Source organism: Protopterus annectens, chromosome 4.part0, assembly GCF_019279795.1.
Source record: "Protopterus annectens isolate FY-2018-M chromosome 4.part0, PAN1.0, whole genome shotgun sequence".
Lineage (NCBI taxonomy): Eukaryota > Metazoa > Chordata > Ceratodontiformes > Protopteridae > Protopterus > Protopterus annectens.
Genome location: NC_056733.1, coordinates 734,132,477 through 734,157,923, shown reverse-complemented (window position 1 = coordinate 734,157,923; position 25,447 = coordinate 734,132,477). Strand labels below are relative to the sequence as shown.

General features: G+C 43.5%; 1 protein-coding gene across 1 annotated transcript in view; it reads left to right on the top strand.

The window, feature by feature from the left end:
* The window catches only part of DGCR2 (DiGeorge syndrome critical region gene 2), a 1,448,564-nt gene that overhangs the window by 866,563 nt on the left and 556,554 nt on the right, over window positions 1-25,447 (top strand). Inside the window, exon 7 of the mRNA XM_044068694.1 lies at window positions 8,631-8,834. Within this exon, the coding sequence (XP_043924629.1) occupies window positions 8,631-8,834 (204 nt within the window). The remainder of the gene's footprint in view (window positions 1-8,630; window positions 8,835-25,447) is intronic.

Sequence of the window (25,447 nt, the reverse complement as noted above, 5' to 3'; positions counted from 1 at the left end):
TGCTCATTACAAATTGGATTTGGTTTCTAGGAACAGAGCTGCCTTTGGCTCTGCAGTACTCTGAAATGTCTTTCCATGAGGACCACCCAAGGTTCATCTGGCTGAGGATTGTCCATCAGTTGAGGGATGAATAAAAATGACAAAATCAGATACAGGAATAATGTACTCACAATAAGGATACATCTGTGTTGTCCATTTTCATCCAACTCCCCCAACCCCCTTCCCTTTACTCCTGGAGAGACCTAGCGGATAATACTTTGGGAACTATTGATCATCATGTTACACTGCTGCAGTCATTACACTTGGGTTATCCTGCCGTCAGGCGGTTCCCCAGTCGGCCTGAGTTCCAAAGTCTTGGTCCGGCGTCGGTTGCTGTCGCCTCTTCCCTGACGTCAGTGCAACAGGGGTATAGAAGATGCAGCCGACGCCATTTTCTTCAGTCTTTCTTGCCGCGTGGTGCCCAAAGCAAAAGCAGTTCACAAGTGCCGGTCGGCCGACTCTTGAGATTTTCGTTCCGAATCCAGAACCGAAGTCTTCTACAAAGCTAAGTACCCTGTTGGGGAAACTTTTTCTTGCCTCAGACCGATGTCCGTAAAAGTTAATAACTGTATTTCTTGTGGGAAGCAAATACCTCATAAGGATTTCCATTCCTATTGTATCCCATGCCTAGGCCCAGACCACGACATCACTGGTTGTCGGTTTTGTGCTAGGTTTAACAAGCACACTATTAAACGTCGGTTTGATTTTGCCCGACATTATTTTGGCAGAAAATTTAATTACACCATGCCGTCGGAACTTCCGATGACCAGAATACATAAAAAGCACAAGGACAAGGACAGGCATCCGAGGCCCAAACGGACGATGAAGCCTCTTCTAGGCCAGTCGCCGGTTCTCCGGTTTTCAGCGAGGCGCCTTCGCAGCCCCTGATGACCGCTTCTGCAGAACCACAGGCCGCCTCCGACTCCCACGTGGAGATGGCTGGGCCTTTGGATGCACAAGTTTTTCAGCCTACCAAGGCTAACCCTTCAGAGGGATCCGGAGTAGCTGAGCAAGCCGAAGCTTCAAAGGGTGTTTTCATACCAACTCAGTTGACCGTTAAACACTCTAAGTCTAAGCCTCCTTTAAAAACAAAGAAACAAATGCAGCATTCTCCAGGACAGGCCTCCATGCCTAAGAAACAAATGCCCAAAATGGCCGAAGACCTAATCACTCTGATCAGGGGGTCCCACCCCCCTCCTGATAAAAGGCCCAGACAGGATGCAGACTGACTCATCCGACCAGGTGTCCATTTCTTCAGATTCATCCTCAGACCTAGGATATTCTTTACCCCCTTATGAGGACTCTGATGCTGAGAAATCAATTCCATCAGCCTCTCCGCCTGAGAACTACTCCTTTGGGGAAACCTTAGAATACCATGAGAGCATTTCCATTGGGAAGGCCAGGATTACTCTGAATCCAAGAAAAGGCTCATAGACTTCCTTTTATTACCTCAACACAGACCCCTTGCTGTTCTAACAGTGTTAGACATTGTGGATGATGTGTATACTGAATCCAGCTTAAATCCTGGCTCCTTACCTCCAGCCCCAGTTAAACCTGACAGATGCTACAGAGTCCCTGACTCTCACAAATTTCTGTATAAAAGCCCTGTTGCTGACCCTGAAACTATTTCTCAGGGACCCAAAGGGATTAAGGCCTCATCAGCAAAAAGTCTGGTCCCCTCTGACAGAGATTCCAGAGCATTGGACAGATGGGGAAAGAAAGTATATACGTCTGCAACCTTAGCAATGAGAGCCTTAAATTGCCAGTTTCACATGCTAAAATATCAGCAATTTTTGATGTCTCAGTTAAAACAAAAAATGCTTCCAGATTCAGATCCTCCTAATTTTAAAGAAATGCAGGATTTATTGCATGCAGCTGAACAAGTGGGAAAGCATACTTTGCATTGTGGTTTTGATTCTTTAGAGGCCTCCTGTAGAGCAGCAGTTACATGCTCTGTCATTAGAAGGCATGCTAGGTTAAAAGAACATACGTTACTAGGTCATGTTAAAGCAAAATTATTGGATGCACCTTTGCAGCAGGATGTATTTGGAGTTAAGGCAGAAGAGGTATTAAAGAAAATGGAGGATAAGGCAAAATCTATGCAAAAGGTAAAGGATTTCTTACAGGTCCAGCCACCAAGATTTAGCAGAAATTGGCCAACAAAGAATTGGTCCTTTCCTGTTAGACAGACCTCAAAGGGGCAGATACAGACATCCAAGAGGTAGAGGTCAACCACAAGGTCCTTACAGGCCTCGACAATGGGGTGCACCAGGCCAGAAAGAAGGGGAAGACAGGCCCCATCCATATAAAAAGCAGCCTCAATGACTTCCCATTACAGCTGCCAAACAACTCTCTTGGCAGCCCCCTTGGGAGGAAAACTGGCACTTTTCTATCACAATTGGCATTGGATCACCAAAGACAAATGGGTTCTCAACATTGAATCTCAAGGTTACAACAGGTTCCACTTTCACACTCTGCCAAGGTTAAAAGGAATGCCAAATCTGCCACCAAATCAAATCAATGGGCAGAGGCTCAAAAACAAATTACAGCACTTACGGAAATGAGAGTTATTCAAGAGGTACCACCACAAGAGTAAGGACAATGATTTTATTCAAGAGACTTTCTGGTTCCCAGAAAGGACAAAGCCTGGAGGCCCATTCTGGATCTTTCTTCTCTAAACACTTAGCTGGATGTTCCGAAATTCAAAATGTTGATCATGCTGGGCAAGAAAGCTTGACTCGTGACCTTGGATCTCAAGGAGGCATACCTGCATGTCCCTATCAGACAAAACTGCAGAAGATACCTCAGATTCTCATAACAGGTTCAATGCACTATCAATTCTCTGTACTGCCTTTAGGCTTATCTACTGCGCCCAGGGTCTTCACAAAGTGCCTGGCACCAGTAATTGCTTTTTGCAGACAGAAAGGAATTCAAATTCATCCGTACCTGGACGACTGCCTGATTCAAGCAGAGAGCAAGGACATTCTTCTAGAGCATCTGGCGTTTGTAAAAAAAAAAAAAAAAAAAAAAAAAAGTTAAGTTGCCTGGGGTACACAGTAAATGAAAAGAAATTAAAACTAGTGCCCTCACAAGAGAATATTCCTGGGTGCCAGCTTGAGCACAATGGCCCAGATGGCTTATCTCACGCCAGACAAGCAAGGACAACTGACTCAATACTTTCAGTTGATGGCAACAAAAACCCAACTCCCTGCAAGAAAAAATCTGCAGGCCTTGGGTTACATGGCATCTTGCATACTACTAATTCCATATGCCAGACTGCATATGAGGAAACTACAATGGTACCTAAAGAGTGTATTGTCTCAATACTGTCAAAGTTTGGAAACAGTTATACCACTAATTCCTTGCCTTCAACAGGAGTTTCGATGGTGGGCTCCATCTTGTTACCTCAACAAGGTACAGCCTTTTATTCAACCCACAGCCAGGCAAACACTGACAACAGATGCACCGGATTACTCCTGGGGAGCACACATGGCAGGAAAATGTATTCAGGGCAAGTGGCCCGCAGAACAAAGGCATCTTCACATCAATCAAAAAGAGATGTTAGCTGTACAAAATGCATTTATAGCTTTCAAGGACCTGCTGCGTCCAGGACAACTATTACTAAAGACAGACAACACCACAGTTATGTGGTACATAAATAAGCAAGGGAGCACTCACTCCTACCCCTCTGCAGACAAGCCATGACCTTGTGGAACACAGCTCTAAACTATCAAGTTCATCTACAAGCACAATTCCTGCCAGGAGAGAAAAACACACTGGCAGACGACTTAAGCAGAAACATCATGGACCCCCACGAATGGGAATTGAATCCACAAATATTCAGAATGATAACACAGAAATGGTGGAGCCCAGACATAGATCTGTTTGCATCCCCAATGAACTGCCAGCTACAGAAGTTCTGCACAAGGAGTTACCATCCACAAGCATGGAAAGTGGATGCCCTCTCTTTCAGCTTTTAAAACCTACAAGTATACGCTTTCCCTCCACTACCTCTCCTTCCAAAGGTTCTCATAAAAGCCAGGCAAGAAGAGCCAAAGATGATCCTGATTGCTCCAGACTGGCCACGCCAGCACTGGTACCCAATCTTAAAGAATTTAGCACAAGAACCACCATTGATATTGCCTCAAATCCCACATCTGCTGACTCAGCACAACAATCAGATACTTCACAGTCAGCTAAAGACCTAAAACCTAGCTGCATGGAAAATTCCTTAGTCAAGCAGGCAATGCCTCTCTCCAAAGCTGTTATGGATGTCATTCTGGAGGCCAGAAGGCCTAGTACCAGGAAAGCCTATTTGGATACATGAGAGATTCTGTGCCTGGAACCAGGCTCACATCCTTGACCCTCTTGCCCCAAACATTCTTCAGATTCTACAATATTTAACTGAGATGCTGGACAAAGGTCTCTCATTTTCATCCATCAAGATCCACGCCTCTGCCATCTCTGCTCATTACAACACGGATCCACCAATTTTCTCTAATCCTTTGCTAAAACAGTACCTCAGAGGTGCTAAAAACATAAAACCGCCCCGTAGAGGACCTACTCCAACTTGGGACCTTAACTTTGTTTTGGAAAAATTTACTTTACCTCCCTTTGAGCCAGCTAACACAGCAGAATTAAAATGTATTTCTTGGAAAACTGCTCTGCTGCTGGCAATAACATCAGCTCGAACAGTTTCAGAATTACAGGCACTAATGACAGTGGAACCTTTCCTCATTTTCCACCAGGACAGGGTGTCCTTAAGAACTAACCCTACATTTATGCCAAAGGTGGTTTCAAGTTTGGCTCTAAACCAAACTATTCACTTGCCAACTTTTTATCCAAAACAACAGAATAAAGGGGAGAGACTACTGCATTCTTTGGACATTCACGGGCAGTTACGCTTCTATTTGGACAAAACCAAAGCTTTCAGAAAATCTGAGCAATTACTGGTAGCATATGCTGCAGGAGCACAGGGAAAAGCCATTTCAAAACAGACTATTTCAAAATGGATAGCACATTGCCTACGTTTTTGCTACACACACCATGGGAAACCTATATACCTAACAGCATTAGATCTCACTCCAGGGCAACAGCCACTTCAACTGCCTACCTCAGAGGAGTGCCTACCAAGGATATTTTGGAAGCAGCAACATGGAGTTCTGTGCATACCTTCACCAAGCATTACCATCTGCCTTCATACTCTAAATCCAGAGCTGGCTTCGCCACTGCTGTGCTGCAGGGCCTTATTGCCAAACCTAATGCCTTATAGAACCAGCCACCCTACCTCAGCTTTGGGATTCTACCCAAGTGTAATGACTGCAGCAGTATAACACGATGAACATAGTACAGTTTTGTACCTACCATAAATGTAGATGTTCGAGTGTATACACTGCTGCAGTCCAGGTTACCCTCCTTCCTTCCCCTCTTACTTGCTGGTACGTACCTATATCTTCTACCCTTTACTACCTATGGGGGAGTATTTGCGGGTAACTAAAAGTTGTTGTTTGCTTTTCCTATCTAAGTTTTATTAGCAATTTGAATTGCCTACCCATTTGGGGGCACCTGACATCTGGGGCAAGAAAAACTGAAGAAAATGGTGTCGGCTGCATCTTGTATACCCCTGTCGCACTGACGGGGAAGAGGCGACAGCAACCGATGCCGGACCAAGACTTTAGAAGTCAGGCCGACTGGGGAGCCACCTTGACGGCAGGATAACCAAAGTGTAATGACTGCAGCAGTGTATACACTCTAACATCTACATTTATGGTAGGTACAAAACTGTACTTTTCTTGTTTGAGCGGCAGTTCTGTCTCTATCATCTATCCCTTTTAAATTCCTTGTAGTGTCAACCATGGATTATTGAGGGCAACAAACTCAATATGATGTATCTTGAGTTAGTGTGGCATTTTGTGTAAAGGGAGGAGCTTGAGAGTTGGTTCCAAGAATCTGTAAAACGTGCTAAATTTGGAATGGAGTCAGATCCAAGACCCACACATATGCTTACCTTTTGCATCCTCTTTGTGTACACCTCGGATGGCTGTGTTCATATGAATTAATGGGTACATAATAGCCACAGTAACATATTTCAGCTCATTGTTGTCAAGAGTATACAATAAACACATGCTACCACCCATCCCAGATGTGTCATCCAACTACAGCTAATTTGACTATGTATTCTTCAGAATTGTGTCTTGAAATGAATGAATAAATACATTAGTAATAACCACAGTACTGTATTTCAGCTTGTTGTTAGATGTAGTGCAGCCCTTTACAATACAAGCAAGCACACGCACTCACTTATATTGGCCAACTGATTACAACTGCATTACTGGCTGTGTACAGCTTAGGTTTCTGATTGTCAGCAAATGTGTAAATACATAAAAATGAGCCACTCTGATATAATTCTGACCTGTCAAACAAATGCAGCATAGCCCATAGAACCCATGAGGGCACACATCCAGTTTATTCAGTGTTCACCTCAGATGGCTGATTGCATGCATAAGTGTATAAAATAAGTAATAGCAGCATGAGTATTTTAGATCATTGCTGTTAGGCATACAGCGCAGTCAGTTACAGCCCTCCTCCTCCTCCTCCTTGAGCAGGCAGATATATACACTCTAGCTTTAGTCACTGCTTCACATTACTGTCACTTCTTCTTTCGGATTTTCCCAGTTATGGGTCGCCACAGCGGCTCACCTGTCTGCTCATGTTTGGCAGTGGAGTTTTACGGTGTCGAGTTGCCAGCCCGGCACCCAACCTTCCACAGAAGGCGCACACGTGCTCATGCCTAGGGCCAATTTAGAGTGTCCAATCCACCTACAGCATGTCTTTGGGATGTGGGAGAAAACCGGAGCACCCGGAGGAAACCCACGCAACCACAGGGAGGACATGCAGACTCCGCACAGAGCCGAGGATCGAACCGGAGAACCTCTTGCTGAGAGGCGGCAACACTAACTGCTACACCACAATGGCCGCCCGCTTTACATTACTGTCACTCAATTGCCATTTTCCTGAAAAGTGTCTACTTCTACAACTCACTTTTGAAAATAATTGAATACAAAATAATTAGCACAACAAAATTCTTTTCTTTGATAAGTACAACTATTGCAGCATCTTTTTAAGTGTCATGCTGTCAGAAGGATTGTGGAGAGTGAAATGGAAATTAGGTTGATATGAATACTCAAGGCATGTAATAATCTTCCATCCAAAAATTTATGAAATGATAAAAAGAATAAAAGCACCACAACTTTTTTTTTTTTAACAGTTTGTTGTTTTTCTCTTCTCATTTTTTGTTGCAGTAAGCTGCTAGTGTGGAGTTGTTTGGAAGACTAGTTACATGGATGATTTGAGTGTTCTTGTCATCCTGTGCTGTCGCCATGAACCAGCGTCCCACCCCCAGCTCTTCAGGTGAAGGGCACAGAAAAAAAAGGCAGTTCACTGTAATAAACTATAAACAATTTGCTTATTACAGTTAGACATGCACCACCCTCTCAAAAAATTATTTTTAAACTGTAGCAAACTACTTAGTACTAATGTAGCAGACAATTGCTACAGATTATACCCTGCCTCCACAAAGCACTACAGTGCTCATTTTTAATTAAAAAAAATATTTTTAAATTGTAGCAATTGCTACAGTTTATAACCTGCCTGCATGGAGCACTGTAGAGCTTAGTTTGTTTTCCCTTTTTTTGTTTTACTTCTAAACCAAAACAAACTGTTATAATATAACAAGTAGTTGCTGCAGTTTGGACCACACAGTGCACAGGCTTGACCACAAATGTAGTAAGCTGGTATTACATTAAATAATGACTGGGATCGTCTGATCGCACCCCCACCATGTTGCACCCAGGGCTATTGCCCATATCACCTTGATCTAGTTACATGACTGTGTAAGAGGATCCTTTCTTGCAAGCTGTTAAAGTAAAAACACCTTCATGGCAATTTCCTCATCAGGAGTGTTTCTTAATTTGTAGCAAAAAAAAAAATAAAACTCAAAGATCATGAAACCATAAACTGTAGGAAATTGATAGATTTGTGTCGGATTGTATTTGCTTCTGTCTGCTGCAGATAAGTCTAGTAGCAAAAATAAAGATACTGGAAAAATAGTTGAAAAATTCGTGCTGGCAGGGCACTGAATCCCCATTGCCTTTGTCATATCACACTACAGGTGATACAAATGTTTGTTTTAAGGATGGAAAGCAACATTGTCTGGGTGTTGGCAGTTTGAGCAGATAGTTTGAAAAAGACTTCAAAATCTTAGCTGTCTTATCAGGTTAAGAGAAGACTATAGCTTGGCTCCCAATCAAATAAGATGTACTTGGGACAGACGTTTTGTTTTTTGTATGCTAGTGTGAAGTGCATAGATTCAAAAATGTTTGGGATAACTGTTTTTAAGTTGAAGTGATTTTTATGTAGTGTGAATCAGTAAACAGAGAAGGAAAATTACTAAATATGGGGGAAATGTTTTTGGGTGGTGATTTCCGCTAGGAAAAATGTGAATCCTCCTCTGAAAGGACAGTTTGTTGTACGGCAGTTACTTTAGATTCGTGTTTCTTTTTTTCTGACTGGACTGTTTTATCGTTTGCTAGGTCAGACCTGCATTGACATTAAAGATAATGTTGTTGATGAAGGCTTTTACTTCACACCAAAGGGAGATGACCCTTGTCTGAGCTGCACCTGCCATAATGGTGAACCAGAGATGTGTGTGGCTGCACTTTGTGAGCGACCTCAGCGCTGCAAGCAGTTTCTCAAGGACCCGAAAGAGTGCTGCAAGTTTACCTGTCTAGAACCAGGTAGGAAGTTAGTAATTTTGCACAGGATTGGAAGCATTTTGCATAACGCATCTGAATACTACACAGATTTAGGTACTGATGGGGATAAGTATGTGCTTGTGCATATGTTTGTGTCTGTGCATGTATTTTTGTATACGTATATGTGTACATATGTGTTTGATTAATTGTGTCTCTATGTAGGTATATGTATAAATAAGATTTATCTATGGGTATACTCAAAAATGTCTAAACACCTAAATGTCAGTGCTGTTGACGCAAAGTTTAAAAAAAAAAGTGACATTCAACTGCACCTGCTTTGAGAGGCAACCTTAGAGCATGTGACTACAAAAGGTTTTCTGCAAGGGGACAAGCCCCTCTCCACACCCCATGTAGGTGGTCTCTGCCCCCCACACCTCCTGCTAATAGTATATTGCAACTCCAAAATATCACAATATTCCCCAATCCCAGAATTACAGCAGTCTTGCACAACTGTTGATCAGCTGTTTTGTTGACCAAATTATTGACAAAACTGCCAATTATATAGATGACTCCCTTATGTGCATCTTTGTGTTTGTGTGTGCATATATAGATGGTAATATATGTCTGTGTACTGGATATATTTTAAAAAAAAGTATATATATATATGTATATATATATATATATATATATATATATATATATATATATGTGTGTGTGTGGAGAGAGAAGTATGCGATATATAGATGCACGTATATTTATACATAGTATATGGTGCAAATTGAATTAGTTTGCTGTGTATTTCATGCAACCTGGTTGTTCAGTAATTTCTGTTGCACTTAATAAATGTCGTATTTTTTTGTTCTTTTTGGGGAGTTTTATTTGTTTTAGGTGTAGTGTGTATTGCACATCCTTGTTAGCCAATCAGGTGACATGTTTTTAGGTTCATAGGTTCATAGGTTCATACTAGGCTATCTGCCCGAGGGCATTTACAAGCCTAGCCCATAGTTTTGTGGCTTACGCCACCCCTTTAGTATGGGGAACTATACCCATTATTTTGCTGTGCCCGTGTCGAGCAGTGACACTGAGGTAATCCCTGGGGTATATCTGCGATCTCCCATCCATTGGTCAAGATTTCTCTTGAACAAGGCCAGCGAGGTGCTCTGCCTCACATATACTGGGATTTTGTTCCACAGCATAGGGAGTCTTTGGGTGATGAATCTATCCCTCCAGCACGTCCTATTAATAGCCGTGTCAAGGTTTAAGTCTCCCGCCCTTGTGGCTCTGACGGATCTAGATTTTTTGAGGTGAAGCATATTCATCAAATCTGGGTTTGACATGGCCTTGTATGTTAGGCAAAGGTCACCTCTGAGCAGGCGGTAAGCGACTGAATAGAGTTGGAGTTCTTTCAGTCGGGCAGCATAGGACCGATGTTTGAGACCCTTTATCCTTTTGGTGAGGAACTTTTGTGGCCTCTCCAGCTGCTGCAAGTGTCGGGTCAGATACATTCCGAATGGGGCATTGTACTCGATCATTGGTCTGATGAGTGATGAGTATAGGGAGACTATGACCTCCCTTGATCTAGATGAGAATCCCTTCATGATAAGGTGGGCAATGTAGAAGGTCTTCCTAACTACTTTGGCTACATGGGTGTCGAATGACAGACTACTATCAACTTGGGTCCCCAGGTCCCTGATAACTTCTTCTGTGCTCAGTGGATTGCCACCTATTTGGTAGCTAGGGTAACCTTGTTTTTCCCGAAGGGTATGACTATGCATTTTTTGGCATTTAACTTTAGGCCATGGCTCTGGCACCAGTTATCCGTTTCTGTGAGACCCTTCTGAAGGATATCTGTGTCAGATGTGTTTTCTACTATGGCGCCCAGTTTGCAGTCATCTGCAAACTTTGTCAGCCATAACCCTCCTGTGTTTGCTTGTACTTCAGAAAAGTAGATGCCAAACAAGAGTGGGCCCAGGACTGAGCCCTGTGGTACACCACTTGTGACAGGCTTTGAGTCAGACATGGCGCCAGCAACTCTGACCCTGTGTGTTCTGTCACTCAGCCAGTTTGCAACCCATCTTGTGATGTATGGGTTAACATTTAAGCTGATGAGTTTTTCAATGATACCAGAGTGGGGTATTGTATCGAAGGCCTTCGCCAGATCGAGGTAGGCTGTATGGACTGCCTTTCCCACATCAATGGCTTTGGTGACTGTTTCGAAAAAGTCAACCAAGTTTAGAAGGCATGATCTGCCTTTGACAAAGCCAAACTGGGATGGATCCAAAGTCTGCAGATTCCCTATGTCTTTATTTATGAGGTCCATTATGATCCTCTCCATGGCTTTGCAGATGAGGCTTGTCAAGCTGATGGGCCGGTAATTTCCAGGGTCGGTGGAGGCACCGCCTTTGTGAAGTGGGACCACAGTTGCAGTGCGCCACTCCTGGAATGCATCCAGAGGTAAGACTATGATTAAACAGCTGTCCTAGCTGTGGGTTTAACTCCTCGTTGAGTTCGTGGAGCACACAGCCGGGGACACCATCAGGTCCCATGGATGCTGTGTTTTTTTGCTTTGGAGAGAGCAGTTCTCACTTGGGCGTTGGAGATGTTTGGGGGGCTGCAATCGCTTGGTATAGATATCTCTCCTTTTGGGAGAAGTTTGCACTGAACCTGTCAGCCAGTATGTTGGCAATGTCTGTAGGATCAGTAATCTTCACATCATTTTGAACTAGTTCTGAACATATCTGGGAGTTTCCTCCCAGGTTTCTAACATAGCCAAAGAAGGCCTTATGATTGTCTTTTGAGTCTTTAGCTATTGTTCTCTCAAAATTTGCTTTGGATGATTTTATGAGAGCTCTTAGTTTTTTACTTATAGTGATCAAGGGTGTCTTACCTTTTAAGGATTTTGCTCTATCTTGTAGTAGCTTCCTCCTTTTGTAGAGTTTGTTTATGGCTGGGGTCCACCAGACTGGACGCTTGCCTTTGGTACAAAGAGTCTTTGTTTTGCTTGGGATTGCCTTATCCATGCAGTCCTGCAGGTGCTGGTAGAAGGCATTTGTAAGTGATTCAGCGGCTTGAGTACTGTTTTCCATGCTCGGGGCCTTAAAGGAGACCACACTAGTCTTTAGAAGTGTGAAGTCGGCTTTCGAGAAGTTCTTTACTGTGGTCTTTTTTATTTCAGGTGGGGGTGGGATGAGGACAGGTGGGGGTGGGATGAGGACCTCCAGCGAGATTAGTTTGTGATCTGATCTCACCAGTGAGGGGTATACTTCCGGTGTTGAACATTGTGCTCCCATGTTCGTGATGATGAGATCAAGTATGTTTTCTCCTCTTGTGGGCCTTTTTCTGTGTCTGTTTCACAAACCCACACTGTATATTTTCAATGTATGTTGTGTCTGTTATGTAGTGACAAGTAGTGATGAAGTCTGTTAACCTTTATCATTTGTAGCTGATTATGCTGGCTGAGGTTTTAATGTTAGTGTTTTAGCTTTTTCTTGTGAGCCACTTGACTCACAGACATGAGCCAGGAAGTTAGAATTGAGGAGTCCAACTCTACAGAGGCCAGTCAAAAGTGGAGTCCCTCAGTGATCAGTCCTTGGACCACTCCTTTTTGGCATTTACTTCTCAGAAGTCAAGGCCAAGGTCAGTTGTCTCTGGTTGACTAAATTTGCAGATGATAGCAAATTAGGAGCTGTTACAGAATCTCACACTGACACAAATGTTCTCCAGGAGGGACTAACAAGACAAACAACTGGTGTCAGAGCCATGGACTAAAACTGAATGCCAAGAAATGCATAATAGTATCCTTTGGGAAGTCATCCATCCATGGTAACCATCATATTGGTGACACACCCCTTAGAGTTGACCCAGTAGTCAGGGACTTGGAGGCACACACAGTAATCCAGCCTTTGACTGTCACGTGTCTACAGTGGTGAGGAAATCATTTTGTATTGCACAACTTATAAACAAAGGCATGGCATCTAAGTCTAAGGAAGTCATTGTTTCACTGTATTCGTAGCATTAATCAGACCTATCATGGAGTACAATGCCCCCTTGGTATGTACCTAACAAAGCATATCCAACAATTGGAACATTCACAAAGGTTCATCACCAAAATAATACAGGGCATAAGTAAAGTGTCCTATGAATATTGCCGCAAGGCTCTATCCCTGTATTCTGTCTCTCACAGGCTTTTGAGGGAAGATCTATTCCTGGCATACAGGGCATTGTCAGACCCCACTCTGACGGACCTCCTGCTTATCCACAAAACAAACGGCACCAGAATTACCTGTTCAAAAGACTTGAACCTTGCCTGTTATATAAATAGGACCTGCTGGGGAGATAAGTATGTTTCCCAGAGACTACCCCATCTATGGAACAAGCTCCCTAACCTAAGTGAAATGCAACTTGGACAACTGGATGGGAAATCGGAAATTAATCCCTGGTTTGACACCTATGTCTCTAATGGACGCAGGCAACCTGTAAATGGTTCATCTCCCAGGCCCATGTTTACACTTATCAAGGGTGTAGGTTCATAGGTTCATAGGTTCATACTAGGCTATCTGCCCGAGGGCATTTACAAGCCTAGCCCATCGTTTTGTGGCTTACGCCACCCCTTTAGTATGGGGAACTATACCCATTATTTTGCTGTGCCTCTGTCGAGCAGTGACACTGAGGTAATCCCTGGGGTATATCTGCGATCTCCCATCCATTGGTCAAGATTTCTCTTGAACAAGGCCAGCGAGGTGCTCTGCCTCACATGTACCGGGATTTTGTTCCACAGCATAGGGAGTCTTTGGGTGATGAATCTATCCCTCCAGCATGTCCTATTAATAGCCGTGTCAAGGTTTAAGTCTCCGCCCTTGTGGCTCTGATGGATCTAGATTTTTGAGGTGAAGCATATTCATCAAATCTGGGTTTGACATGGCCTTGTATGTTAGGCAAAGGTCACCTCTGAGCAAGCGGTGGCGACTGAATAGAGCTGGAGTTCTTTCAGTCGGGCAGCATAGGACAGATTTTTGAGACCCTTTATCCTTTTGGTGAGGAACTTTTGTGGCCTCTCCAGCTGCTGCAAGTGTCGGGTCAGATACATTCCGAATGGGGCATTGTACTCAATCATTGGTCTGATGAGTAAAGGGAGACTATGACCTCCCTTGATCTAGATGAGAATCCCTTCATGATAAGGTGGGCAATGTAGAAGGTCTTCCTAACTACTTTAGCTACATGGGTGTCGAATGACAGACTACTATCAACCTGGGTCCCCAGGTCCCTGATAACTTCTTCTGTGCTCAGTGGATTGCCACCTATTTGGTAGCTAGGGGTAACCTTGTTTTTCCCGAAGGGTATGACTATGCATTTTGGCATTTAACTTTAGGCCGTGGCTCTGGCACCAGTTATCCGTTTCTGTGAGACCCTTCTGAAGGATATCTGTGTCAGATGTGTTTTCTACTATGGTGCCCAGTTTGCAGTCATCTGCAAACTTTGTCAGCCATAACCCTCCTGTGTTTGCTTGTACTTCGGAAAAGTAGATGCCAAACAAGAGTGGGCCCAGGACAGAGCCCTGTGGGACACCACTTGTGACAGGCTTTGAGTCTGACATGGCGCCAGCAACTCTGACCCTGTGGGTTCTGTCACTCAGCCAGTTTGCAACCCATCTTGTGATGTATGGGTTGACATTTAAGCTGATGAGTTTTTCAATGATACCCGAGTTGGGTATTGTATCGAAGGCCTTAGCCAGATCGAGGTAGGCTGTATGGACTGCCTTTCCCTCATCAATGGCTTTGGTGACTGTTTGAAAAAGTCAACCAAGTTTAAAAGGCATGATCTGCCTTTGACAAAGCCAAACTGGGTTGGATCCAAAGTCTGCAAATTCCCTATGTCTTTATTTATGAGGTCCATTATGATCCTCTCCATGGCTTTGCAGATAAGGCTTGTCAAGCTAATGGGCGGTAATTTCCAGGGTCGGTGGAGGCACCGCCTTTGTGAAGTGGTACCACAGTTGCAGTCGCCACTCTCTGGAGTGCGTATCCAGAGGTAAGACTTTGATTAAACAGCTGTCCTAGCTGTGGGTTTAATTCCTCATTGAGTTCATGGAGCACACAGCCGGGGACACCATCAGGTCCCATGGATGCTGTGTTTTTGCTTTGGAGAGAGCAGTTCTCACTTGGGCGCTGGAGATGTTTGGGGGCTGCAATCATTTGGTATAGATATCTCTCCTTTTGGGGAGGGGAGAAGTTTGCACTGAACCTGTCAGCCAGTATGTTGGCAATGTCTGTAGGATCAGTAATCTTCACATCATTTGAACTAGCTCTGAGCATATCTGGGAGTTTCCTCCCAGGTTTCTAACATAGCTAAAGAAGGCCTTATGATTGTCTTTTGAGTCTTTAGCTATTTTTCTCTCGAAATTTGCTTTGGATGATTTTATGAGAGCTCTTAGTTTTTTACTTATAGTGATCAAGGGTGTCTTACCTTTTAAGGATTTTGCTCTATCTTGTAGTAGCTTCCTCCTTTTGTTGTAGAGTTTGTTTATGGCTGGGGTCCACCAGACTGGACGCTTGCCTTTGGTACAAAGAGTCTTTGTTTTGCTTGGGATTGCCTTATCCATGCAGTCCTGCAGGTGCTGGTAGAAGGCATTTGTAAGTGATTCAGCAGCTTGAGTACTGTTTTCCGCTGGCTCAGGGGCCTTAAAGGAGACCACACTAGTCTTTAGAAGTGTGAAGTCGGCTTTTGAGAAGTTCTTTACTGTGGTCTTTTTTATTTCAGGTGGGGGTGGGATGAGGACCTCCAGCGAGATTAGTTTGTGGTCTGATCTCACCAGTGAGGGGTACACCTCTGGTGTTGAACATTGTGCTCCCATGTTCGTGATGATGAGATCAAGTATGTTATCTCCTCTTGTGGGGATGGTGACTAGTTGTTCCATGGCATTTGAGTTTATGAATTCCAGGAACTTTTGGGCTAGGGTGTTTGGGCTTGAGTAGTGTTCCCAGTCTATATTAGGGTAATTGAAGTCACCTAGTATGATGGTGTTTGGTGATACATTTATCCCTCTAGTGTTTTCAGGAAGGCCATGTGAGGTTCCTGAGTTTGTGAGGGTGGCCTGTAACATGCTACAATTTGCAGAGCAGTCTTGCCTATGGTTAATTGCACCTGGATGGTCTCCGATGCATCGTGCGTTGCCACCAGTCTTGAGGTGTGGGTGTCCTTGATGAATATGGATACCCCCTCCTTTCTTGGTATTGTCCGGATTTTGGGGCGGGCATGATATGAGGTAAAACCTGATAGCGCTGGGGTGCTCTCAGGAGCCTTGAACCAGGTTTCTGTCACAGCACAGACATCGATGTTCTCCATACTGAGAAGGGCCTCGAGTGCGCATTTTGAGATTTAGACTTCTGGCATTGAGCAGCATTACCCTTAGTTTTTTCCTTTTTGTGTTTTAGGGTGGTAGGTTTAGAATTTGAGCCTTGCCTAAAAAGGCACTATGGGGTGGCAAGAGCCTTTGCCAATATCCGGAATCCCAGGGTGACAGGTGCAAGCCGTCCCTTGAAACAGCGTGGCTTGTCCAGCATGTCATCCCAGGCAGACAGACACTGGATCCCCTTTGAATGACACCAGTGTTTAAGCCAATTGTTAAAGCTGATCATCTTATCTCTGTATTGTGGCATCATTCTTGGTGAAGGTAGGATACTGCTCAAGGTCAGGGTCATACCTGCCTGGGCTACATAATCAGAGAGCTCCTCAATGTCTCTTTTCATGTAGTCCAAGGAGGTACGTCTCAGGTCGTTTACACCAGCGTGGACAATGACTGAGTCATATTTGTACCTGCTGTTGAGAGACCTGAGTGCTTGCGTTATGTGGCGGATTCTAGCGCCCGACAGGCAGCTTACTGTGACCTTCTCCTTACTCAGTCTGGTGAGCGGGACGTCAGTGTGTCTGACTTTGGAGTCACCAATGACTAGTGTGTCTGGCATTGTGTTTGGCACTGTGTGTATCAGTACCGGTCAGAGATTTTGGATGCATGGCTAAGCTTAAAAAGGCCCTTGTGGTCGTTAGCATAGTAAACACCTTTGAGCAATGTAACTTTTTGATCAGTAGTACATGTCTGAGAGTTGTTACTAACTGTGATGTTTTGCTTAATGCTTAAAGTGTTGCATTGTATTTACAGTTTTACTATCCAAATGTTGTCTAATTATTCCATGTAACTCTTGTCTTGGGTTGTGGCTAAAAAGAGTAACTGGAGGTGACATCTTTAGAAAATGGAAGGAGCAAATTGTATAGAAATATAATTTGTGGAAACAATGTGCAAAATATTCAGGAGGAGCAAGGTTTAAAGGCAAGTAGGAATTGACCAATTTATGTAATGTTGCAGTGAATGATGGTGCATGAATCATGCCATCCCAAATAGAACCAAGATGCTCTCCTCCAAAAAAAGGAAGCCATTCTGGTGGTCCCCTGCCATAAACATTATACAACAGAAGGAAGAAACTGTTTTGCAGAAGAGGAAAATTCCAGGATGCTAAAAACTCCCCTTACCAGCCTCAGTGAGAAGCTGAGATCCCTCATAAAATCCTCCAAAGCTAGTTACGAAAATAAAATTGCCAAAGATTCCAAAGACAACCGCAAGGCATTCTGTAGTTATGTCAAGAATCTAAATGGCAGTGCTCAGATCTACTCTGAGCTGCAAGAGAATGGCATTAAATATACTGATCCCAAGGATATTGCCAATATCCTGGCAGATCGATTTAGTGCCAACTTCACCCCCCTCTCACTCCCTAAAGGGCTCATCTCAGTACCAAAAGATTACCAAATTCAGGTAATAATGGCCACACAGGAAAAAAAACGCACTCTCCAAAGCTAAGAATACAGCATCCATGGGACCAGATGACATCCCGGGCTGTGGACTACATGAACTACAAAATGAACTGGCACCTCACCTAAGTGTCATGTTTAATCATAGCCTCACCTCAGGCTTCGTGCCCACTGAGTGGCACACAGCTAGTTATCCCACTCCGCAAGGGGGGGATCCACCTTGGATCCCGAAAACTACCGTCCCATCAGTCTGATGAGCCTGATCTGTAAGGGCATGGAATGCATCATCATGGAACTTATAAACAAAGGAAACCTTCAAACACTGGACCCCACCCAGTTTGCGTTCATGAAGGGCTGATCTTGTCTCCTGAACCTGATTGACTTCTTCAAATCAGTCTCCAGAGCTGTGGATGAGGATAAGGCGGTCCACACAGCCTATCTGGACCTCGCCAAGGCCTTCGACACCTTCCCCCACTCTAGAATCATAGATAAACTTACTAAGCTGGACATAAATCCCTATGTCACTCGATGGGTTGCCATCTGGCTTACTGACAGAAACCAGACTGTAAAAGTAGCCGACTCCAAATCCAGCTCCAGACAAGTGGAGTACCTCAGGGTTCAGTCCTGGGACCACTGTTGTTAGGCATCTACTTCTCTGAAGTACAGGCCAACACTAAGGGACTCTGGCTAGCAAAGTTCACAGATAACTGCAAACTGGGAGCCATTATTGAATCCCCAAATGATGTGGATAATTCTACAAAAGGGCTTTACAGAAACAGATGCTTGGTGCCAGAGCCATGGGCTCAAGCTTAATGCTAAGAAATGTATAGTTATCCCCTTTGGGAAAAAACGTGTACCCATGAATTATCACATAGGTGGCAGTACACTAAACACCGAAAGTGTGATGAGAGACTTGGGGACACTGGTGGACAGTGGTCTCACCTTCAATAACCACATTGCCACAACAGTCAGTGATTCCTATGTTGCACACCTCATCACTAAGGGCTTTTCATCCAGAAAAAAGGAGGTTGTTGTCCCACTGTACTCATCCCTCATTAGACCCATTGTAGAGTACAAAGCCCTGTTTGGTATGTACCTGACAAGACATCTGCAACAGCTGGAAAGGCCGCAGAAATACCTCACTAAAAAAATCACAGGCCTAAAGCAGATGCCCTATGCTGACCTTCTAAAAAAACTCCAGCTATACTCTGTGGCATATCGTCTACTCAGAGGCGATCTCAGCTTAACATACCAGGCCATATCAAACCCTGAGCTGTTGGACATGCTGCACTTAAAGAAATCCCAATCCCTCAGAGCCACACGCTTCAGGGATCTCAAAATTGTCATCACAATGAACAAAACATGCTGCAGAGATAGGTTCCTGACCCAGACACTCCCCATACTCTGGAATAGACTACCCATACATGTCGAGCAGAGCGCCTCCTTGGCCCTCTTCAAAAGAAACCTTGACGATTGGATGGGAGGTAGGAAATTCACCCCGGGGATCACATCAGTAACCCTGCTAGACAGGGGTTCAGGGAAGTAAATATTGTGGGAAGAAATATCCAGGGAATTATGGCTAGGCTTGTACAGGCCCTAGGGCTGATAGCCTAGTACCAACCTATGAGCCCTCAGAGTGATGTATTTCTCTCCAGCAGGTCCTATTTATGTCGCAGGCTAGACTGATGTCCCTGGAATGGGTGACTTTAGTCTCGTTTGACTTAAGGATGTGCAGCGTTTCATTAGATTTGGGTCAAAGGTAGCTCTGTAAGCCAGGCACAAGTTGCCTGTAAGTAGTGTGTAAGCTGCTGAGTACAGTGACAATGACTTCATTCTGTCCACAAAAGACGTGCTGGAGACCTTGAATTTTCCTTGTTAGAAATCTCAGGTCCCTCAAGCTGCTGCATGTATTTGGCATGGTACATACTAAAGGGAGCAATTATATTCAGTAATAGGCCTGACGAGGGACAAGTTCAGCAAAGTTATAACCTCTTGCTTTTGAGGCAATGCCTTTACTAATCAAGTGAGTGACGTAGAATGTCTTCCACAGCACAGCAGACACATGGTGGTCAAAGATGGTCAGTCAGCTTGTGTTCTCAGGCCTCTCACTACAGATTTGGTACTTAGGGTATTGTTTATTTTATATTCAGCAGGGACATTGTTTTTACTGAAGGGAATGGTGATGCATTTTTTAGCATTTATTTTAAGAACATGGCTTTGGCACCAATCAGTGGTCTGTGTAAGCCCCTTTTGAGGAACGCTGACATCGATAGGGATTCAGTGATTGCACCTAATAAGCAGTCATCCACAAACTTGGTTAGCCACCCCACCTCCGTTTTGGTCTGGGCTTCAGAGAAGTACATGCCAGACAAGAAGGGGCCCCAGCACTGACCCTTGAGGGATCCCGCTAGTGACAGGTCTGCTAGTAGAGGTGATGTCTCTCACTTTGAATGTTGTCAGTGTATGAGCCAGTTTGCATCCCATCTGACAACATAGGAGTTGATATTCAACTGGGTTAGTCACTGATGCCCCAATGTGGGATTGTGTTAAAGGCCTTGGCCAAGTCAAAATAGGCTGTGTGCACCGCTTTGCCTTTGTCTGTGGTTTTGGTCACATTCTCGAAGTCCACCAGGTTTAGCAAGCATGACCTACCCTTGACCAAACCGATCTGGGACAGATCTAGGGTTTGGTGGTCACCAAACCCTAGATCTCATTACGAGATCCTCTTTTATGAGATCCGTAATGATTTGTTCCATTGCCATACAGATGAGGATGGTTAAACTTCTGAGTCTGTAGTTACCTGGGTCTGTTGTCGAGCTGCCCTTGTGAAGGGGGGCATAACAGTCATTGTTTTCCATTCATTGGGGACAGCCAGTACTCAGGCTGTGGTTGAATAGGGTGCCTAGTGGAGTAGCTAACTGTTTAAGAACGCAGCCCAGAATGCCATCTGGTCCCATGGAGGTGGCGGTGTTAGTCTTGGAGAGGGCATTGATGAATTGCTCTTTGGAGTTGCAGGGAGGAGGTGATGAAGACATGGTTTGTTGTATGCTTGGGGGGGATAGGGGGTGAAATTTTCCCTAAACCCATCTACTAGCAGGTTTGAAATTTCTGCAGAGGTCCTTATGTGCGATACCATCCACAATTAGTTAAGTACACATCTGAGTCCTACGTTTTAGGTTGCAGACGTAGTTGAAGGCGGCCTTATGGTTATCCTTGGCTACGACTGCTAAATGTTTTTCATAGTTCTTTGAGGATTTTGAGTCATCTTATTTGCTTGTTTAGGCTAAGGAGGATGTTCTTCCAATTCTGGGTTCTCACTTTTGTATTTTTAGACAGCAGCATCTTTTGCTTATTGTATAATCTGTTAATGCTAGACATCAACCAGGATGATTTGTTTTTTCTTGATGATCTTGATTTAAACCTATCAGTAAGCCGCAGTGATGCAGCGGTAGCGTTGTTGCCTCACAGCAAGAGGTTCTCCTGTTTGATTCTTGGCTGGAGTGCCTTCTGTGTGGAGTCTGCATGTCGTCGTCCGCAGTTGAGTCTCATTCAAAAGACGTGCGTGAATTGGTGTGCCTTTGCTGAAGGTTGGGCATTGGGCTGGCAACTCGGCACCATAAAAATCTGCTGTCAATCATTAGTGGACAAGAGTTCCACTGTGGCGACCCCTAACCGGGAAAAGCCGAAAAGACAAACTTGATTTAATCCTATCAGACACATTTGTGTGTCTACATTTTTGCAGATGTTTATACAGGGCATTAGTATACCTTAGTATAGCTGTCAGTGCCATCTGTGGAAACTGGCACTTGGAAGTATATTATACCATCTCTTTAAGTGGATATAGTTAGCTTTGGTGAAGTTTTTTAGCCTGACTTCTTTGGGGAGTTCTGGTGCTATTGCTACTTAAAAATTACTGATTTATGGTTTGGTTTAACCAGTGCGGCCCTTAAATTTGAGGTGTTGCATCAGTCAGTCATATTGGTGAGGACCAGGTCCAGAATATTAGAGCCCCTTGTAGGGTAATACATTATTTATTCCAGGGCTTTTGAGTTTACAAAGTCCAGGAACCACAATGCAGGTGAGTTTGTGCTCATAAAAGATTCCCAATTAATGGAAGGATAGTTGAAATAGTCACCCATGACTAGGGTGTTAGGTTGTCCTTTGATTATCCCAAGTAGGTCTAAATAAGCTGTGTGGGCTTCTTGGTTCATGGAAGGGGACCTGTGACTGATGATGATAAGAAGGGAGGATCTGACCCATGGCAATTTGGACTTGGAGTAACTCCATAGAGTTAACTTGTCTAACCCATCTAGAGGCATAATTATCTTTTAATGAAGGTAGATACTCCACTTCCTTTGGTTCTTAAACCTTCAATTTGCGGTCTGAAATTATGGAAGGGATTGTAGCCTTGTAAGGCTTGAGTACTTTCTGCGGCCTTGAACCAGGTTTCTGTGATTGCAGAGATGTCGGCATCTTCCAGGGAGAGGAGTGCTTCCAGAGAGTGCAGTTTCCAATTTAAACTCCTAGCGTTTAGCAGTTTGACTCTTGGTTTTGCGACCTTGCCTAAAAAAGGCATTATGGGGGAGCCAAGTGCCTTAGCTAGCAGCTGAAAGCATAGCGATGGCAGTGGAAGTCCATCTCTGCAAAGCAGCGTGGTCGATCCACTGTGTCATCCCAGGTTGACAGGAGCTGGATCCCCATAGAATGCCACCAGAAACTAAGCCAATTATTGAAGTCAATTTTTGTTTATATTTTGGTATCATCCTAGGTGAGGGTAAAATGCTGCTCATAGCTAGGGACATAGTCTGGAACACACATTCCGTGAGCTCAATCATGTGCGTCTTCATATAGTCCACAGAGGTACGTCTCAAGTCAACTCACACCCACATGAACTGTCTCAGAGTCATAACGACAGTACCTGTTGTTGAGAGACTTGAGTGCATGTGTGATCTAATGAATCCTTGCACCAGACAGCCGACTGTAACTTTAACCTGGTGACTGGGCATTTCTATTTCTGTCTATGAAGTAACCTGTAACTAAAACGTTTGAAGTACATGTGCATTGCCTGAAGGGCTTATTTTGTGAGACACTGGTGCTAGTGTTTGTATGTGTATTGGGTGTAGTGGTAGGTGTAGCATATTTGTGTTTTGGAGGTTTCTTGTGTTTAGGAAGGATTCTGGATAGTACCTCCGAGTATGAAGGTTTTATGTGTTGGGTGTACATTATGAGCAGGTGTCGTGGTGAGTGAGCTGACAACCTGTTTAGTGTTGCTGTTCTGGGCGTGAGAGAGCAGTGATACCAGACTCTTTGTGTAGGAGTATCTCTCTCAAAATGTTCTTGAATGATTTAGGGGTAAGGGGTTGTCAGTGTACTTGAGGCAGTTGCTGCACTACCTCAAAAAAAAAAAAACATTGTCAACCCAGCTTGCAGGAGAAACAGAGGGATACTGACCATCTGTAAAGCAAGGTTTGAAACTGGTATCTCTTCAGATAAGCAGAAGAAGATGAGGTTATCTGGTAGCTGGCTGTTTTAGGGGGACTAACCTATGGGGTGTGTACAGTAGGTAGTCTATAAAGAGGAGGATCTATAGGGTCTGATTTTGAGGTAAAATCACTGCTGCATGGTTCACTGAGCAGCTGAGAGCTGTTTAATAACTGCTCTGCTAGATAGCTGCTTCTAAGGGAAAATGTCTGTTGGTGCTTTTGCATCTGTAACTGCCAAGAGTTACCCTCTCTGCACGACAGTGCACGATGGTGCACTCATGGCAAACAAGATCAAAGCAGCTAAAACAAAAAAAAAATGAAAATGCTCAAACTGAACCATAAACCAATAAAATAGCTCATACTGAGCCCTGAACCAGTAACCTTCAATTAGATGCTCCTACTGTGCACTCCTGCCACAAAGGTACAGGGAGAGGGGGGTTCTCCAAAATATGATGTCCTGATTTTTATTGCTCAGTCTTCAAATAGAATTGGGTTCAGGCAGTCTGAATCCAGTCTGTACTATGGCCAACAGAAGTGCAGTGGAACAACAGAATTAAAGCAGAATACTTTTTCTTAAATAGGCAACAGAGTAAGAAGCAGCACATTTTTTTCTTAAATATAGCAACAGAATAAAATAGCAGAACAGATCTTAAATATAGCAACAGAATAAAACAGCAGAACAGGTCTTAAATATAGCAGCAGAATAAAACAGCAGAACAGATCTTAAATATAATATAGCAACAGAATAAAACAGCAGAACAGATCTTTTAAGTAAAAGCAGCAGTTGGTGTGAAATATAGTGAAGTGTAACAAATGCAGTAGTAAAATTGAAACTTAGCATTTGGAATTCTCTCTGATGGTTTGGTATGATCAGAGAAGCAGAGGCTGATTGCTTGTACACACACATGCATGCATATGTACATGTATGTACGTACGTGCATGCATGTATTTCTCTGTCCTGGGTCCCCCCCCTCTCTGGCATCAGAGCTGATAGCAGTGGACTGTGACTAATGAAGTCTGCTGGTTATTGCAGCCTGGAAGGTAACTATGAAATTCCATTCTGTTACACTAATTCTCCAGTAAAGAATTAGACCTAAAACATTGTGGTTTTTAATCATAGACTTTAACCTTAGTGCTAAAAACAAATTGGAACAGCAGCATGTTGAAGAGTTGATGCATAGATGGCTTAGGCAAGATGAATTTTAAGCCAAAAGTTTAAAGGTTAAGGTTTGCAGTTCAAGGTAGTTGGCTGCCTACTTCGTGGTTCACAAAATTCACAGAAAAAGTAAGAGATGCAGGCAGTGTGGGTTTTGCAGTATCAAAGTAGAAAACAGTTGCACATCTTGCTGCAGTCTTCAGTTGTTATGGCTGAAGATTTGTCTACTGAAAAACACAACCATGTGTCAAGGTTGTTAACACCGGAGACTGTGTAAACATTACAACATACAGATAGGTGAGAGGCATTTGAAACAAGAACCACAAAGAATTATTGAGAGTAAAGAGTTGTGATCATATGAGGTCATCTCATGCCAACAGCTAACAAGGTAGAAGTGAGGAAGCCAGATACTGTGGTTCACAAGAAAAAGGCAAAAGCAGCATTGATTACTGAAATTGCTACATCCATTGACTGTAGTGTCTTACAAACTGAGACATAAAATTATAAAATATAAGGATATATAAGCATAAACTAGAGTTCTGTGGAATAAGGACACAGTTCCAGTTGTAGTTGGAGGAGTTTAAAGCACATTGAAAGTTGCTACTGATACAAGTGACCCCATGTGGACTGCATAAAGAAACAAATGTGAATGCACTGTGGGTGCTGAAAAGAGCACTCTTGGTGAACATCAAAGACTGAAAGAAAACTAATTATGCTCCAGCTGCAGCAGGGCTAGCCACTCAGTGATGTAAACTGTGACTCTAGATAATTCTCACTTTTGAAGTGACACCCTGACCCCAGGTGCAAAAATGAGAACTGGTTACACACACACACGCACACGTATGTATGTGTGTGTGTGTGTGTATTCATATATATATATATATATATATATATATATATATATATATATATATATATATATATATGGGTCTACTTTGTTTGATAGAAAACACATTTCACAATTCACTGAAAGCTCACTTCACTGAAAGCTCACTTCACTGAAAACACATTTGACTAAATTTAATTTCATCTAAACAGGTATATGCCCTGTTCCCCACTGTAGTGTAATCCTGCAGTTAGTATAGTTAGGGGTGTGTGGGGGGGGGGTACAGCCCTCCACATAGTTTGGGTATATATTATTTTCTGGAAAGAGTTATTCATTTGACTTGTAAGAATACATGTATATGGATAAAATTTAAAATCGTGGGGGCTACACC